Source organism: Mangifera indica, chromosome 7 (genome assembly GCF_011075055.1).
Source record: "Mangifera indica cultivar Alphonso chromosome 7, CATAS_Mindica_2.1, whole genome shotgun sequence".
In the NCBI taxonomy this organism is placed as follows: Eukaryota; Viridiplantae; Streptophyta; class Magnoliopsida; order Sapindales; family Anacardiaceae; genus Mangifera; species Mangifera indica.
In genome coordinates this window covers 6,008,578-6,026,938 of record NC_058143.1, presented here as the reverse complement: position 1 = coordinate 6,026,938, position 18,361 = coordinate 6,008,578, and the positions used below count along the sequence as shown (strand labels likewise).

The following is an 18,361-nucleotide window of genomic DNA, read 5'->3' as shown; positions in this document are numbered from 1 at the left end:
TCTAATAATATAATATTTAAATATTTAATTGAATACTTAAAAAGAAATACAATCAAAGATAACCCAACTCCAGTGTAAACTACAGTGAATTGTAATGACAAAAATTGAGTGGTGATGCATTTGGAATTGAAGGCTCTCACATGGGTCGGTAGTGTTCTTCGGAACTACGCAATCTCTGGAGACCGGCTATTTTTACCAACTTTGAACGAGTTGGGATTGCTTTGACTGTTTACAAAAAGCATTATATAAAAGCAAAAGAAAGTGGTTACTTTCTGATAGCTTTTGTTTCTCCAAATGACTACAAATCAACTAACATGTTCACTCAGTGGAGTTCTCGCTTTTCGGCTTAATGGCTTTGTGAGTCGCATCTGTCTGATGGTTTTCCATCATCACTCACTTTTGATAGATTTTTTATTCATTCATGTATTCAACTCTTCTCTTGATAAAAATGTGTTTCATTTCTTTATCAACTGTTAAATTTCACACCATCATATTTAAATTAAGACTAATTCAATATGAACTGTTTGAACTTGAATTTTAGTGCACACCAAAAAAGTTGAGTTTAAACTAAGAATTAGAATTATTTTCACAAAATCCTGTTAAGTTCAAACCCATTTGAACATTCAAGCTTAAATTAATTTGGATTAAATTCAAAATAAAATTATTTTTGATTCGTCAATCTCAAACTGTTTCTTTTAAATTTGAACCAATTTTGAAGAAGACTTCAATCTTGAACTTGAGTTTACAAAAATGATTTAACATAATCTTGGATAATAAAAGGGCAAGTTAATCCAATAGTGTTATATGCTTTTCAATGGTAACAAGTCTAAGTTTTGAAAAATGTTCATATTTAAGAGTTTCCATAATATGGTTCAAAGAACATAATTTGATGGAGCTGAATTGTATAAAATCTTTTTTCAATTAAGTATCAAAATAATGGGTTATCATGTAATTAGATAATTTTAAATTAAAAATAAAATAATATTCAATTTATAATAATAAATTATTCAAAAATTGAATTAAATAAATAAAACTGAAGATATATAACATTACTCGTAAGAAAATTATGTATGTGTGTATATATAAATATATAGAGAGAGAAAGAATACTGTCTATATTATATTTGTCAAAAGCCATGTTTATATATGTCTGAATTCATCTCATTCAACGGTATAAAGAATGAGTCCAGAGCATAAAAAAATTTCTAAAAAGACTGTAGCATTGAACAAATGAAGCTCCCATTTGAAACTGAATCATTTCAATTTGCCACAGAAACCAAAAATTATATACACTTGTCCTCCTATCTTCTCGGTGACATTCAAAGGTACACCTCAAAGAGAACCGAACCTAGACCTAACACGTAAAAAACATACTTAGTCTCATACGATGGATGACACATAAAATCTTAATTCTAATAGTTTGACTTATTGTCAAGTTATTATCTAATTTAGACAAACAATTCATTATGATTTCGATTTTAAATTTTTTAATATAAAATACATCTTAACAGTTTAAAAATTTACATATTATTTAATCAATTTCATTATAACATTTCTAATCGATGTGGAATTTTGTATTTTACCATTATAAGATTTATTTAAAGGTGATACACGTTTCAGGATAATCAAGTGATATTCTCGTGTTAGACATAAATTAACTTTAAGACGCTTCGTTTGTCATTTCCAAGCAGGCTTTATTGACCAAGCTTGTTGTTATCGGTGAGGACGCTACCACGGTTGAGTTTAGTTTTATTCTTTCAAGAGTTGATATTGATCACTTCAACCTTGAATCTCTAAAACTAAACTCTTTCATGGTCAGCCTTGCTCTCATATGCAAGATTGTAAGCAACCCCAACCCCCCACCCCCACCTTTTGTTTTATTGAAAGAAAAACAATACCCCTAAAAGGTTCAATCTGCTCAAACGGGAACTTTCTCTTATACACAAAATTGAAAGTATATACCAAAACAGTGGCAAAATTAAGAAGGAAAGGTAGGCAAATTAAGGTAGAACATCAATAAAATATAAAGAGGCTAAGGGGGAACGACAGAAAATTAGTAGGGGTTAACAATAATATCCTTTAAATTTCATTAAAAAAAATTGAAAAGAATTTTATATGTCCTTAGAAATAATTTTCCATGGTAAAAAAGGATCACTTATATTTTACATATCCATATAAGCAATTTTCTAAAGCTAAAAAGGTCAAGTGACCCTCTTGGCTCCGTCTATGTACTAAGATGCATTACATTATGATTAACAAAATCATCAAATCCCCAAAGATCAAGCGAAGTAATAAGAATACAGTTCTGTAAATAAGGAAGCTAGAATTCTTTTCAAAAGATCAAATGCATGATATCACCTTACACAATTAAGAATCATGAACATCTGTTGCAATAGCCTGTTCCATAAGAGACTAATATTTGCAAATCACCGACTGGATCTAAACAAATACATTGAGATAATGACAAAATTATCACAAATTGACATTGCTTCTATATGCCATATGGTAAAAATGCTTCCTTGAAAACGACAAAGTGAATATTGAATCCTTACCTTGAAAGAAAAGGACTGAAAAGCTTAACATTGTATCTAAAAAGCTTCTACTCTTGCACATATGTAATATATAGTAGTAAAAACACTTCTATATAATGCATTTGCCAAAGTAGTTTTTCATGTCAAATAATTAAGAAACTACTCAAAGTAGGATCCAACTTAGTTTAAGTTAGCTTAATTCGCTTAACAAATTAAGTGAAGCTCAAGATTACAGGTGGATTTGAGTGAAGCCAAACCTGAACAAGCGTTAGTTCAAGCTTAGCTCGAATGCAAAATGACCAACTTGAGTTAGTGAGCAATAACGTCAGAGGAAAAGTGTTGCCAGAGAAGAAAAAAATCGCTAGAAAAAAGTAAAATGAATCGTTGGTGAGGCATCAATCTCGAGCCTAACTCCAAATTGACAAGTTGATCCTTTTGTAGTGGTCTCTCGACTTGTTCAAGTTGAATACCAAGCTGGCTTGGTTTGAAATCCACCCCAACTCAAGATAGAGACACATTCAATTTCCAAGCCCAAACACCACCTTTAGGAGACTCTCCTAGAGTTACGACTAAGAATAGCATTAATTTAACAAGTAATCAAATATTTCAAATATAAAAAATTATAGATATTTGGTTTTCATAAACTAAATAAATAAATAAAGAGAAGTAGATGAAAAGAAATAACAATTATTGACCATAAATGGAGCTTGAGGTTTGTTCCTAAGACTAGAACAGAGATTGAGCTATAACTTCTTTTGTTAACCCAAGCTCCAAAACTTGGAGAAAACAACTGTCCAAACAAACTTATGAAAGCCTATTTACGATGGGCAAACTTAGTTTATGTTTGATTTTGCAGTACCAGGAGAATGTAGGACAATATATACATATGATATTCACTAATGACGGGTACACTAACAACCAAAGCTAGGTGGTGGGAAAACCGTTCTTGAGGGTTTTATAGAACCCACCACCCTAGAATTGAATCAATCGAGGGTAAAACTTCAGTGATAGCACAAAATATCAAACAATCTAGGAATTTCAGACATAGTGAGGGTAAGCCCTTGGCTAGTATGTACCAATTATAGCACCATTGCATCTTCCTATTATGTGATCTTTTTGAGGACTGCTTATCATTTTTGCACATTGTCTTTTTAATACTGCACACGGACTTTTACCATCCATTAATTATGACAATTCTTATTGAAACAAAGAGTGGGGCTTGCAAAATGAACACCACAATTGAGAACCCTGGACTTAAGAAATTACAACATTAACTTTGAGGAACTGTTTCATCACTTCAGTATCAAGTAAGGGCATCCCTCCTGTTGATAAAATTTGGTTTTCTTCCTTAGAATATATATGTAGATCTACCTTTGAAGATCTACCTTAAATGGCAGACAAATCATCAATACAACAGAGGCTACCATAAAAAAGAAATAAGTTTAGAGTCAACCTTGTAGAATATATATCACAGAATTCGAGGTTCATCTGCCACTACAGCTTGGGATTCTTGCGCAGCACGAGCTTCCAATACATTTTGCATGGCATGATAACATCTGGAAAATATAAATTTGGTCAAAAGAAATAAATTTTATAATCTTTACCTATTTGTTTGTAGCACAAAGATTTTACAACTGGGAAAGAACTCAATTATACCTCCAGGGCATATGGTCAAGGAACATAGATGGTGATACAACTATATCTGTAAAATTTTCTCTGTTTGCTATAAAAGCTTTGTAATTGTTTCTTCTCTTTTGGGCTCTCCAGCTTGCCCACAGCGGAATATTCGAGTTTTGTTGTTGCAACACTACATGAATTATGAGGCCAGGCAAAAACAGCTCGGTGGGATTTGTGGCTGACCCATTCTCAGTTCTAGAGACAGTTTCCATCAAACAAGACACAGGATCACCTGATGGACTAGCACCAGCAGCAATGTTGTGGTAGGGATTAACAAAATTATCACCATCCATTTCAAAATTATCTTCTCTTGAGTCATCCTCAATCAAAAGGGAACACTCTCTATTTGGTTTCTTGGCTCCTGAAGTGAAGTTAAAATATTTCAGCAAAGATACCTTTTGTCTTCTAAAAACACACTGAACCGGCATACGATCTTTCACAGTCATGAGAACAAAAGCATAATCATGCATAACTTTACCAACCAATTTAATAAACAAGAATAAGAAGGGGACTAGCACTTCATCATCCTCACACTGACCCTGATAGATGTGGTTATTGAAATCCTCAGGAATGTTGATCTCAGAATGATTTTCTGCAGAATTGTTTGCCACAGTTCTACTTATTTGATACTTGCTTGCATAGAGAAACCGGCGTGCAAGTCTGAAAATCAATGCTGTATCAGTTGTGGTATCTTGTGTCAGTGCCATTATCGCAGATGCACGTAGCCGCATGATCGATCTAACTGAAAGGCGTGCAGAAAATTCATTTTCGTGTACAATGCTGCAAAAAGCTTAAAACTTTACAATGATGCAAGATTTAGCAAAAGAATGGAGCTGATTTTTTTTTAAACTTTCAGCAGTATGAATGGCAATCAACATTACCTAGTAATAAATTCTGTACAAGCATTTGCAATCACTGAATCCACACATGGAAGGGCACCATAAGCATATACATGTAAATTTGGGAATCGACCATATAGCTGGATCAGAAAAAAGGAAATAAATTATGCCTTCAACAAATTCAAAATACTTTTATTGGGAATTGAATGGAGGCACACCATGGGGGAGGGAACAACCTCTAGGAAAACACAGTATGAAAAGAAAGACATTCATCAGTCTCTGACAAGTTGAGTCATTGAATTAATGCACTTTGAGTAAATATTCAACTCTAAGGTATATTAATAATGGTAGATTGAATCTCAAACATTCAAACTACACTAATATAATGGCTTAAGATTTGTGTAATTATAAATATATTGGGTAGGTGCATATGTACATTCCAGAATCACCTTAGCCAAAGGATACATAATCAGTAATCACCTCTTTTTTACCACTAAATTTTGCAAAATTTTATTAAAATGAAATTGGTCATCTTAGAAGAAAATCCGAAGTTTCAACTGATAACTAGGTTAAAAAAAAAAGATATATAAGCAAATAAAAGAGATAAATGTATAAGTGCAAACAAGAAAAGCCATACTCTCAGTCCTAGCAATGTAGCAATGGAACCTCCCAAAGAATGTCCTACTAATCGCACATTGTAACCGTCACACTCACATCTGGCTCCTAGTAATGAGGAAAGGAATCCAATTGAACCAAAATCTGCATTCCATTTTCACTAATAGGTCAGAAGAAAATATTAAGTGGAACACAATTCATATATTGAAAAATGATGGATAATCAAATTACAAAAATTAACATTTATAATTTCGGGATTTAAGTCTTATAGTTACTTATTTGAGTTGAATTGGTTTTCCACATTAGACTTTAAGGTAGAATTCTGTTCAGATTTGATAAGTGATTTGGCCACTATCAACAGGACTGCATTGATACCGAAAAATGACCTTAAAGAAGGATTTTCAAGAAAGCACCCACGACTGTTTACGGAACAACTGGATGGAAAACAATCTGAATTATTATATCCCTGACATTGGATTTCTTTGATGAAATCCCAAATTCCTCCAATTAGCCATTCATATCAAATAATAACCAGTGATGAAGGGCAAGACAAACAACCGTGAAGAAGGGCTAGAACAAGAAAAACAACAATTATTAACAACATTACCATGACTATCATTTATAGGATTTCCTTCAACTTGCATATAAAGCTCCCGTGCAGCCTCAACTATACCCCGGTGCCCATAGTGCGGGGAAGATGATTCCACGCTTTGCTTTACATCTGGGTGAATATGACTATTGCTGAAAAGAAAAAAAACAAAAATAAGTACACAGGTAGAGGTTGATTCTTTTAGATGAGATTAAAACCATCAATTTCTAGACTGAGACATACAATTATATATGTTGCTTCAATGAATTATATTGCTTATGACTGAGGAAAAAGTTAGAACCATGTGTCACAGTTTCAAAAGAAGCTTATAAATTATATGTTGTCTGATTACATGAATCTCTATCATATAGGAACTGGCCATGTTCCTAACCTGGCAATAGTGTAAGCCTTTTTTTAGTCTCAAGTACTGATATTTTAACTTTATTTTTAATTCAAAATCATATGTTATTATATAATTAGGTATTATTTTGTTTTTAATTTAAAATCATCTAATCACATAGTGACAAATCATTTGTGTACCCAATTGTGTACTCAAAAGTGTGTACATATAGTTTCATTGTTTTTGAAAACATGAAACTAAGACATCCTACCTGAACAAAATTGGCCAATCATGCTATCAAGGCCAAAACATAATGGATCAACCACTTGCATGGTACTAAGATGACTTCGAGACAAAGATTTACGGGACACAATAAGTTGACCATACTAGTGAATATATATTATGTCATCAAGTAGGTGAACATGTTTTATATATCAAAATGTAGAGAAGTGATGATTTACTATGTTTCCTTCTCTTATTTAAATATTGCACAGATTTGGGATGAGTTTGTATCAAATTATAACTTCTGTCCCAACAAAAGAGGAGTCAAGAATTTTTACAAAGGGAAACTTTGCAGAATGTATATAAAAGATAAACTCATTCCAGTTTATCAGTTTAATATATTGACTGTCTTACGTACATGCACTTCTCAAACATTTAATTTGTATTCATGATTCAGACACAAGACAAATGTTCTGCAATAGGTTTGAAATAGAAGGCTTTAACATTATTCAATTTCTCCACTTTACCCTTCTTAATTCAGCCCTATTGATGCAATGCATCCTAATCAGAGTAGGATTCTTTTTTTTCATTTTGCCTTTATAGTTTATTTAATACTTTGTTGTAGGACTCTTTCACTTTATTTAGGATTTTTTTAGTTACTGAGGTTAGGATATCTCCTAAATTGTATGATCGGGCCACCTAATACAATCAAGGTAAATTTTGTTATTATTATTGAAGATTTATTCAAGGTTTGTGTTCAGACCTTATTACGTTCTATGTTCCGACCATAATCATCCTATTGTAGCCAAGCTGACAAGACTTAATTGACTCTATATTCCGCTACGTCAAGTGGTATCAGTGCTCTAACCTCATGTAACTAGCCTATGTGTAGTATTAATACTCTAACACCACTTGACATAGTGGAATAGAGGAGTCAATTAAGTCTCGTCAACTTAGCTTGAATAGGATGATCATGGTTAGAACAATAGAACGTAATAAGATCTGAACACAAACCTTGACTAAATTTTTAATAATAATTACAAAAATCTGCCCTGATTGTATTAGGTGGCCCTTAGGAGAAAGTCTAACCTCAACCGAAAAGTAAATAAAAGAATCATAAATCAAGTAAAAGTGCCCAACAATAAAGTATTAAATAAACTATAAAACCAAAATATATATTAAAAAAAAAAAATCCTATTCTGATTATGTTGCACTGCATCACCTTTTTTTTTTCTTTTATCTCCTATGAAGTGCAAGAAATAAGAGATTGTCTGAATTTATACATAAAGCTACAACATGAAAGTGATAAAACTTTCAGTCTCCTTAAATTCACCACAAAAAACCATGTATGTGTACATTACTTAAAATTGGTAAATGTGCATCCAGATATACTTGTGCTTAGCAGGACAGAGAGAGGGGGAGAGAGAGAAACGTACTTCATTAACCCATCCAAATCTTCAGCAGAGAGGAGGCATTCCCTGCCTAAACCATCAGTTATTAGGTCTTCAGGAGTTTCAGTTCCTCGTACAGCAATTACGACCGATTTTAGATGATGTAAAACCAAAATAAAGTATGCAGCTTTACATTCTTCCTGAAAAGGAAAGAATCCACATAAAGTAATCAAAACATCTGTCAAATATAGAGTATTCATAGAAAACAAAACATGTTTACCATTCTGGACCACACAATACAGTAGCACAGAACAAAAATTAAAGAAAAGAACAACTATGCTATTTCAGAAGAGGGATTCATTTTGATGAACTCACATTACATAAACAGGATATTGAAAAGGTAAATTTCTAGTGAACAGAATACGGATGTCTCAGACTTTTACCAGAGCTGAATTTAACTAAGAAAAGCCCTAGGAAGAAAGAAAATTAAGAGAGTTTTCTATTGAAATATTTAGGAAGAATTATGCAACATTTTTTTTAAATTGACTATAATTTCTAAGTTCAAAAAAAGAAAAAATATTGATAGTTTTATTTCATAAAAATGTTTGTAAAACTAGAATATAATTTGCCAGATTTTGTAAAAATAACTAAATAAAAATTTCATTCCATAAGAAATTTTCAACCAAACATCATGTCAATAAGTGTTAGTTCTTGTAAAAATTAACTTAGTTAAGAACTATATTTCTACAAATGACACTTAAAGCAACAAATTTTCTTTCTACGATTACAAATTAATTTACTAATAAGTATTCTGTAATTTTGAATTCAGATTATTATTTCAAACTCTCCGAAATAGCTAGTTCAAATATGAGATTCATGTAAAATCAGGTACGTTAGCTGTACTAAAAGAATTAAAGCAACAAAATAAGAAAATAAGTGTTTTATCTATTGGTTAGTCACAAACTTTAACATTTAATGAAAGATAATTATGTAATTTGTCAAAAAAATAAAAAATTCCACCAGAAGCATTTACTCTATTCTCATATCAAAATAATGATTTTTAAAAAATCATACAAGAAGAATTTTGAGTCTAGGAAGTACCACATCCAAGTTATTGTTTCCATTTCTTACATTCATTTTCTTGTACAACAGAGAATGGGTTCTTATTTCTTCCTCTCATAATTCAAAAAATCTGCAAATTTTAAAGCACTGGTACATTTAGATTGGATAACTTTGCCTTTATCATGTTCATAGTTTAGAAGGTATTTTCCTCTGATAGCAAGATTGCAATCCCACAAGGCTTGCTCTATCAATATCCTTCATTTGAACAACTAAGATAAAAGGTGCTGTCAAATTAGTTAAAAAACCTTCAATGAGATTTATGTGGGATATATATCGTCATATGTCTGTCAAGTCTCAAGCCTAGAACAAATTTATAGTACAAACCAATTTTTAGCTACACATCTGAGATAAAAAAATATGCTATCAACATAAACTCACCTGATTCACACGACCTCGCTGAAGTACATTTGGGGATAATTTGACGTACTTTAGAAAGGCTGCTGCGTGACCTCGCCACCAGTTATCACCATCAAGTGTTGGTCGCCTGAGAAGAAACAAATAAAAGTTTATGATTGCAGTGGAGTAAAAGCTTTTCTAAGGAATGGTAAATATGTAAATACCACTATGAGCATGCAAGTGTGTGTACAGACAATGGGATTCGATTTAATACAAAAATGTATGAAACATGACACAATATAAAGGACAAAAAAGGCAATCCTTAGGGAAAAGTATACAGAGGTTCCAATGGTATTTCATGTGTGAATACAAAAGTCATTGACTATTTATGAGACATGACACGTGTGGTGGTCATAACCTCTAACAAGCAAAATTATGCATTGAGAAAGAAGGGTCAAAATGTATGTCGGAAACCTTCTTTATATGTTCTATAAATATATTTTTCCTGAATCCTGATAGAGGCCATCGTGTAATGTTTAAGATGTTCCTCACAAGTGTGTTCAAACTCTCCATTTATTTAATTATAACTAAGAAAGTGCATTTACATACACACACACATACATATGAAGCATATCACTTCCACATAATCAGGTCCACACTTTAAATTTCTATAAAGGAACTATCACTACAAGAACCAGATAGATGATGTTCAATTGATTAGAAATTGGCCTGTATAACAAGGGTAAAACATCAGATCTAGTGGTTACTCTGCCAAAAAATGAGTCCTGCAAATAGTTATGGGATGATGTAGGAGCTGCTACTCTTACACTAGGTGCAAGTTCATCCTAGAATAATTATTGATATCTAGTTTTGTTAAATATTAAATTGATTGACAAACAAAATCGCCATAATATTTCAAGGATATTAAGTTTTGAACACGTGCAGCATAACTTCAAATCCCTTTACATACAGGTCTCTGAGGCAAGATTTCCAATCAATTGACTACCTGCTACGAGTCCATGGAGACAAAACTCCTTGCCGATAAAGCCATGCACAAGGAAACAATATAGGATTTCTTCCAACATCAAGTAATGGTCCCTGCATCATGCATCACTTACATATATGATTGACTCTAAGTAACAATAAAAAGGTTTATTATTGACAAAAGAAACAAAATGCTTTATACCGTGTAGGCAGCTTCAGCAAATTTATGAAAAGCAGCACCTTCCTTAAGCCGTTCTTGAGGTGCCTCAGGAAATCCTTCATATGATCCTGAGGATTGGCTATGCCTCTGCAATAAAGCCAAACCTGAACAGATAATGCTTTATTGTGTCAAGTAAGACAAGCCAGTGAGAAATAAAATTGACGGTTTTTAACTTTAATCATAGACAGAGGGTTTGGGAAAGTTGGTAAAAGTTATTCAAAAAAGACATATAGACAAAGACTTAATAACTTATAATTATTCCAGTATGTAAATGTTGCATAGGCCTTATAGACAAAAAGAACTGATTTAAAAAAAAAAAAAAACCAAGTACATAAGCATTTAGCAGCGTTTGAAACCTTTTATATATATATATATACAAAGAAAGAAAAAAACTAACTAGGTTCTGAATCTCTCCACCAAATATCAGATTTAAAAGATCAGTATCAAGATACCTGGATTTAGCAATTGGGGGAAGGTTGGTTGGGATCAGGATTAGCATCAGCATAGGGTTAAGGTTTATATCCTATCTATCAGGGACTGGCAAAAAATAGAAAAGCATGAAGAGATTGCATGTATTATCTACATGAACATACAAAGAAACTAGCTGAATTCAAAAGATTTAAAACAGACCTGCCAAAAGTTCCAAATGACCCGTGCCTGATGCTCGATAAGAAACAAGATCACCAAGTAATTTTGCCACTGAATATATTTCATCTTCCTCTGAGACAGTTCTGGACAACTTACATAAGTTGATATCAGATAGAATCAATCAATAACATATAAAATACTTAAGAAAGCAGACTTACAAGTATTGAATGCGTCCGAAACAGCACAGTATCTCACGAATGCCATGATTAAATACTTCATGATAGTGAGCTCTCCATACATCATCTTGGGTTGCATAAAAGGACCTCCATCTTAAAACATCAGAACCTAAAAAACACTGCACTAGTGCTACAAAACAAACCATGATCACAAACACCACCAGTAGCTTTTTCATCCACCAGTTACCATTTGAAGCCACTCCTGCTATACAAAAATTAAAAAATGCTGAATTGAGTGGAAAGTTTCTGAAATTGGAAACCCAGCCCTGCTAAGTTTTTGGTTTAATTGTCACACTTGAGTTAATTTATATTAGTGAAACAGATGTACATTCATAGCTTTTTTGTCCTCTTGGTAAAGAGGAAAATAATGTAGAAAGGGAAAAAAGAAAAAAAGTAGAAGTGGAAAAGACTGTTTAACTAGTTTACTTGGAAAAGTCCCTTCACTTATTTAAAATAATATTAAAGCCACACTTTCGGCACATACGTTGACATGATTCCCATTTGAAAAAAAAAAAAACAAGATCATTTCATTGAACAATTTCTGGAATGAAACCTAGGTTTGTCAGCTAATGGATGTAAGACTGAACTTATCCATTAATGAAGTAATAGAGAGTCCATATGGTACAGTGTCTTAATTTTTGTGTCTCTGTCTATTGCTTTCCCTTTTTTTTAAAAAAAAAAAGAAATGGGAAGATTTAATTCAAAAACTAAGAGAAAACAATGAAGCAGTAAATCACCCAAAGGCAAACACAAACTTATTTCTCAAGTCATATGATAGTGACAGTGACAAGGGCATAATGATGATGCAAGAATGATCCTTTACCTAAAATACAACCACTTGAAGTTCCATCATCAGAAACATATTTAGCCATGTTAAACATCAGGTAAGTTGCACCAACAACCTGAAAAAATGCAATTCCTATTGCAAAACGGGTCCACCAAAGCCATGTTCTGTACCTCATCTGTTCAAAGAAGTGAAACACAATTTTATCTTCTATGTTAGAGTGAAAGCAGTTGAGTCATAGCAATATGCATTAAACAAGCTCACAGGAAAAGAGTGTATGATTAAGTTAACAATTCTATATGTAAGCAATGGTTAGACATCTTAAATGATATCTCTGACGACAAAATTATGCCTGATGCTGAATGGTGGTTGAAACCAGCAAATGATGTGTAATAAACTACCTATAAATATGAAAGTGCATTACATCTTCAACTTGCGTTCTCTTTTCCCCATATAAGTAAACTAAAATATGCACCAAATAGACTAAATTACATATATAATGAAATAAAGTGAAACACACACAATCATAACCGCGAAGAAGACAAAATTAAGCCTAGGTTCGATTACATACAGGATATCACTTTCATGTGACTGTAAGTGAAATCATATATGTAACCCTTGGTTAGACATGTTATATAACTGCGAAGAAGACAAAATTAAACCCAACAATGAAAGATAGTTGAACGTATCATATGATCAAGATCATTACAAATACAAAAGAGTGTATAAACTTCTATTTAGACTTCATTAAACTCTAGTTAGCCTCTAATTTCTAGATGCCTCAATAAGTTCCAAAAAATTGCCGCCAAGAAACACACAACAGCATTGTTCTTCAATAGCTGAACAAAACAACACAAATAAACAAACATTTCCAGCACTTCATTTGCTAAAAAAAAAAATACCCTTCTTTCGTGGCGAATAATGGTATCAGCAGCAGACTCAAGCACGGTTTTGGCAGTGGCTTCCTGTGCCATCCCTGTTTTAATCATGGCACAAAATTTAACCCCAGCAGCCACTGAAACAATCCCAATGGGGAAAATTTTGTGGCCATCGCAAGAAGGAAACGCAGCAAAAATAATAATCCCACCAACGATGACTACCATTACATTAGCAACTCCAGAGACTATTGTCCCAACTCTTAAGCTCTTCAGCCTTGACAACCACATGGGTTCTGCGCAATATGGGTTTCCGGGTAAAATTGGTAGCAGCTGAATTGTGGGTATCGCTGAAATTATACAATCAAGGTGGTGATAGGCACGTTGAAGTTACAGTAATTGGGGCATGAGGGTTTCCATATTTCAAAATTCAATCTAATCTATTAATCCCTCAGGCCTCAACAAAACAGAATTAAATTTGGCAACTAAATAACAATATTTGATTTTAATCACCTGGCACCATCACTTTCATTCAAGAAATGATGCCAATGTTGGCAGGCCTTAAGTCTTAACCGTAGCTTAGACACCAGCTAGAAAGTTTTTTTTTAATTAATTTAAATATTGTTTTAATATCTTAAAATACATTTTTGGAGAAATTAAATAAAGTTAAATGATCTGTCAGTAAGACAAAATAGGTACATTCAAAAAAATACAAGAAAACTATGAGTGCTAATAGGAATAGGACGTGGGTTATTTTTTGGAGAAGACTTTGCATGGCGGCAGAGAATGGAATGGTCTGAGTCTATTGTTTCACTCTTGGTTTTATTAGATTTGTAGATAGAATATAAACGAGAGGACCCTTTCGGATGACTCTACAATAAGCAATCTGTACTAACTAAAATATTATATAAAATTATTAATATAATAATTCATCTTAATTAATAAATACGATGAAATCGATTAATGTTTTCTTTTTGATATACAACGAAGGAGGTTTGATAAGAAAATTCTCTATTATTATCAAGTCAATCATCTGTACCTCAAAAACGGATTAGAGAAGTAATTAAATATTATTAGTGATCAATATATTTGTAAAAATATATTTAATTATAAATATACCTCATTTTGTTCTCCCTGTAACATAGCATCAAGCCGCTCATCCCTCTGCAAACTAATATCAATGTCACTTTGCTCACATTGGGAAGGTCAACAATTAACCACAAAGTTCATCTTGAAAAGAAGGAAAAAAACAATTTAAATACACATAATTATGTTTATCTATATTCAACTGAATGAATAACAACAATCAACCTTACCTATATAATCGGGGAAGGTGTACGTGGAGAACTATTAACCGATACTCTCTCATGGCTAATAACCCTGTTTAATAATATTTTATATAAAATATACTAATAATAATTAATTACAAACCTCAAATTGGGGAGGTGATGGATCGTAGGGCTAACGAGTAAGGGCCTCCCAGCACTATCACAAGTATGTTGTACGAAGTAAATATACATGTTAGACAAGCGGGTAAATAAAATTTATGAAACGAACAAATAAGATATGGCTTTGTCACTTGCTTGACTATATTCAATCGTGTACGTGTAACGATGTTCTCCAAATGACTTATTCAATCATCCAATCATTTGGAGACATTCGTTCTCGCAAGATAGACATCTGGTCTCGCAAACTATAAATTTTGCCCAATATCATATTACACTAGTAAGCCAATGCAATATCTTAGGGGGACAAAATGGGTGACACAATTGATAGGCACTCATGGAGGGGTGAAAGATGTGTGGTCTCAGTGGCTGGGGTCTTAATGGTAAGACATGTAGTCTACTTGGTAACAGGGGTCTAAACATCGATAGGTGTATTAGGACTAAAGGTCGGAATGTCCATAAGTGTAATAGCTAGAGAAACTTCATCTCTTGTCGAAAAAGGGCACTAAGGAGGATGAGAATGACTAGGGATCCAACATACTCGTGTACACAACAATGTCAGCATACCATTGTGTAGTCTCCTCAATCAGTGACAATTGGAACAGAAAAGTAACATCATCATACTCATTAAGATATACAATTAGACATATTTGCATTTATCGATAATAAATCAATCAACTGCTCAATTAACAATTACATACCTTATCACTGGTGAATATAATTCTTATATGACTCCATCTAGGAACTTCTCTCGTATGCCACCTGAACATTCATGGAGACGCATTAACAGGAACCAAGTTGACCCAATTATACAATGTGTCAATCGTTTTGTAGATTTAATACTACAATGTAAACATTAATATTTAAATTCACTTAATATTTTTTCCCATGCAATCAATATATATAATTAACAAATATACATTTACTTGGAATGCAACTAGGAACTCATAAATATCATATTTATGCATATATGGCATCTGACCAGAGTAGATCCTCTTACTCACTTGGGACATTGACTCATATGTCATTTCCCTCACTGGAACACCCCACAGTTAAAAATTGAAACCTTCCAAGTGATCGACCAACTAGAGATACTTTGCATATACATTCTTTTGTTTGTTGTTCCCTAGTAACATCATATGAAGGCAATACAATAAAGTCATTTTGACGGCATCAATATCGTCATCCCCTTTTGGCCTCGTCTGGAAAACTCGCTCTATACATAATATTGCACATTTTGACATTCCTAAAAATAGGTCTCCCGAATCCTTTTTTTGGATCCTTATGGAATATATGATAAAAGAGTAATGATCTGACTGAATGGTTGCTCGGTCATAAGTGCAAACTTGAATAGACTGAATCTCATGTCAACTCTATTAATTCTAAACCAAAATTCATTTCTCCCTAATCTCCAATACAACTGTTGCAACATGAATGAGTGCACCAACACTCCGCTAAATCTCATATTTGATAATTGGAGCAAATGCCCAAAACAAGTCCTCTCAAACAACCGCAACTATATTTGTGCCAATGTAGATTTAATCTTGGACATTGTGGTTCACTGTACACAAGAAGAAATCTCTGCTCAAAAGTGTCGTGCCTCGTCTAAGATTCTTAATTTACTATCCCCACATATTCTTTTATGAGAAATATTTTGTAAAAAAGAAATTATTATCATAACAAAACTTATAAGAATTTCATAAAAAACAGATATAAAATCAGAGATAAAAATAAAGATAGGGACCTCAAATTTGAAAACTACAGTCAAAAAACCCTAGAATGAAAAAGATTAAAAAGTAGACATGAAATTTGAAAACTACACTTCAAAAATTCTTAAAATGATTAAAATTCAAAAATTGAATTGAAATTGAAAACTACACGTATAAAAACTTAAAATGACAAATATCAAAAAATAGACCAAAAATTCAAAAATTATACGTCGAAAAACCCTAGAATGACAAATATCGAAAAACTAACTTGAAATTAAAAAACTACACGCCTAATTATCTTAGAATCACAAAAACCATAAAATTGATCTAAAATTTAAAAACTATATGTCAAAAAACTCAAGAATAAAAAATACAAAAAAAAGACTTGAAATTCAAAAATTACACATTAAAAAACCCTAAAATGACAAACATTAAAAAATATATCTGAAATTTAAAAACTATACATCTACTTAACCTAGAATAACAAAAACTGAAAAACCAATGTGAAATTTAAACATTATATGCCAAAAAACCCAATAATGACAAATACCAAAAAATTGACCTAAAATTCAAAAATTACACATCGAAAAATCCTAAAATGACAAATATTTAAAAAGTACCTAAAATTTAAAAACCTTACGTCCACTTACCCTAGAATGACAAAAACTAAAATAAAATTCAAAAACTACACATAAAAAAACTCAAAAATAACAAATACCGAAAAACAAATCTGAAAATCGAAAACTACATGTCAAAAAACGCTACAAATGACATAAATAAAAAAATTGACATTAAGTTTGAAAAATAGACATTGAAAAATCGTAAATCAACAAAAATAAAAAAATTGACCTCAAATTCAAAAACTACATATTAAAAAACCTAGAAATCACAAAATAAAAAACAAACTTAAAATTCAAAAACTATATGTCAAAAAATCCTAGAATGTGAAAAATTAGATATAAAATTCAAAAATTATATCTTAAAAAAACCTAGATTTAAAAAAATATCAATTTACCCCCTTAACATTTTTACATGCCCCTGTAAGTCCTAAATGTTTAAAAATATCAATTTGCCTCTTATCAATTTCTCTCTCTCCCACAGGTCCAAAATATTTAAAAACCTACAATTCCTCCTAAGGGATCCCATGAGTATCACTATTTAAAAAATCTCCCCTCCCTTGAGGTTCCCCCGTGATTCTTTATAGGATACTATTTTAAAACTTGCAATTTCCTCGCTCCTATAGTGTTCCCCTGTAAACCCCCCCCCCCCCCCCCAAATGTAATTACTATTCAAAAAATCACATTTGCCCCCTTCCCTCATGACATCGATTCAACCAAGAGGATATTTCTCAAACCTAGGATTCCCCAAGTTTAATATTTCTCCCTCGAGGTGAAGTTTCGATTTCAAAATCACATAATTTTTTAACTAAAATCTTAGTTTTCGGCTATCATTTCAACAATAAATGATTTTATACCTACTTAAACAAATAACCCTAAACCAATTCATCCAAAACAAGTAAGAATCAAACCACAAATCAATTGTTCAAATTCAAAAACCCTAAACTAAAAATGTCCAAAATCTTAATCTAATCAGTAAAATCTAAATATAAAAATGATTCAAACAAGATAAGAGAAGATTTACTCACCTTCTTCATCATTTTTATCATTGAAAAATGTCAAAAATTCCATCCAAAAAGTTGAAAATCATCGAAAGTCATTGTTTCATGGAAGTATTGAATCCTTTGATTTTGGAAATAGTGGATCGAGGAAAATATCAGTAAGGATATGAATATTTTTTTTTGTTTATATATGAGGGCATTTCAGTCAATTTAGGTAAAAGGGGGGGCATTTTTTTTAAGT

At 32.2% G+C, this 18,361-nt stretch overlaps 1 protein-coding gene across 5 annotated transcripts; it reads right to left on the bottom strand.

Moving 5' to 3' along the window:
* Positions 1-2,622: 2,622 nt before the first annotated feature.
* On the bottom strand, positions 2,623-13,925 carry LOC123221352 (diacylglycerol lipase-beta). Of its 5 annotated transcripts, none has more exons than XM_044644200.1 (15): positions 13,376-13,924; positions 12,513-12,651; positions 11,672-11,894; positions 11,496-11,596; positions 10,848-10,969; positions 10,668-10,759; positions 9,704-9,809; positions 8,249-8,403; positions 6,269-6,402; positions 5,684-5,805; positions 5,089-5,186; positions 4,746-4,987; positions 4,187-4,568; positions 3,984-4,086; positions 2,623-3,099 (listed from the first exon to the last, which is right to left on the bottom strand). In XM_044644200.1, exons 1-14 carry the CDS (start codon positions 13,637-13,639, stop codon positions 3,999-4,001), a joined length of 2,268 nt encoding a protein of 755 aa, XP_044500135.1. In that variant the 5' UTR covers positions 13,640-13,924; the 3' UTR covers positions 2,623-3,099; positions 3,984-3,998. The 5 variants fall into 5 exon arrangements, with proteins under 5 accessions (XP_044500135.1, XP_044500134.1, XP_044500137.1 ...); XM_044644199.1 differs by having other exon boundaries at positions 2,623-3,087; positions 13,376-13,923; XM_044644202.1 differs by lacking the exon at positions 2,623-3,099 and having other exon boundaries at positions 3,770-4,086; positions 10,848-10,952; positions 11,496-11,604; positions 13,376-13,925.
* Between the last annotated feature and the right edge of the window lie 4,436 nt (positions 13,926-18,361).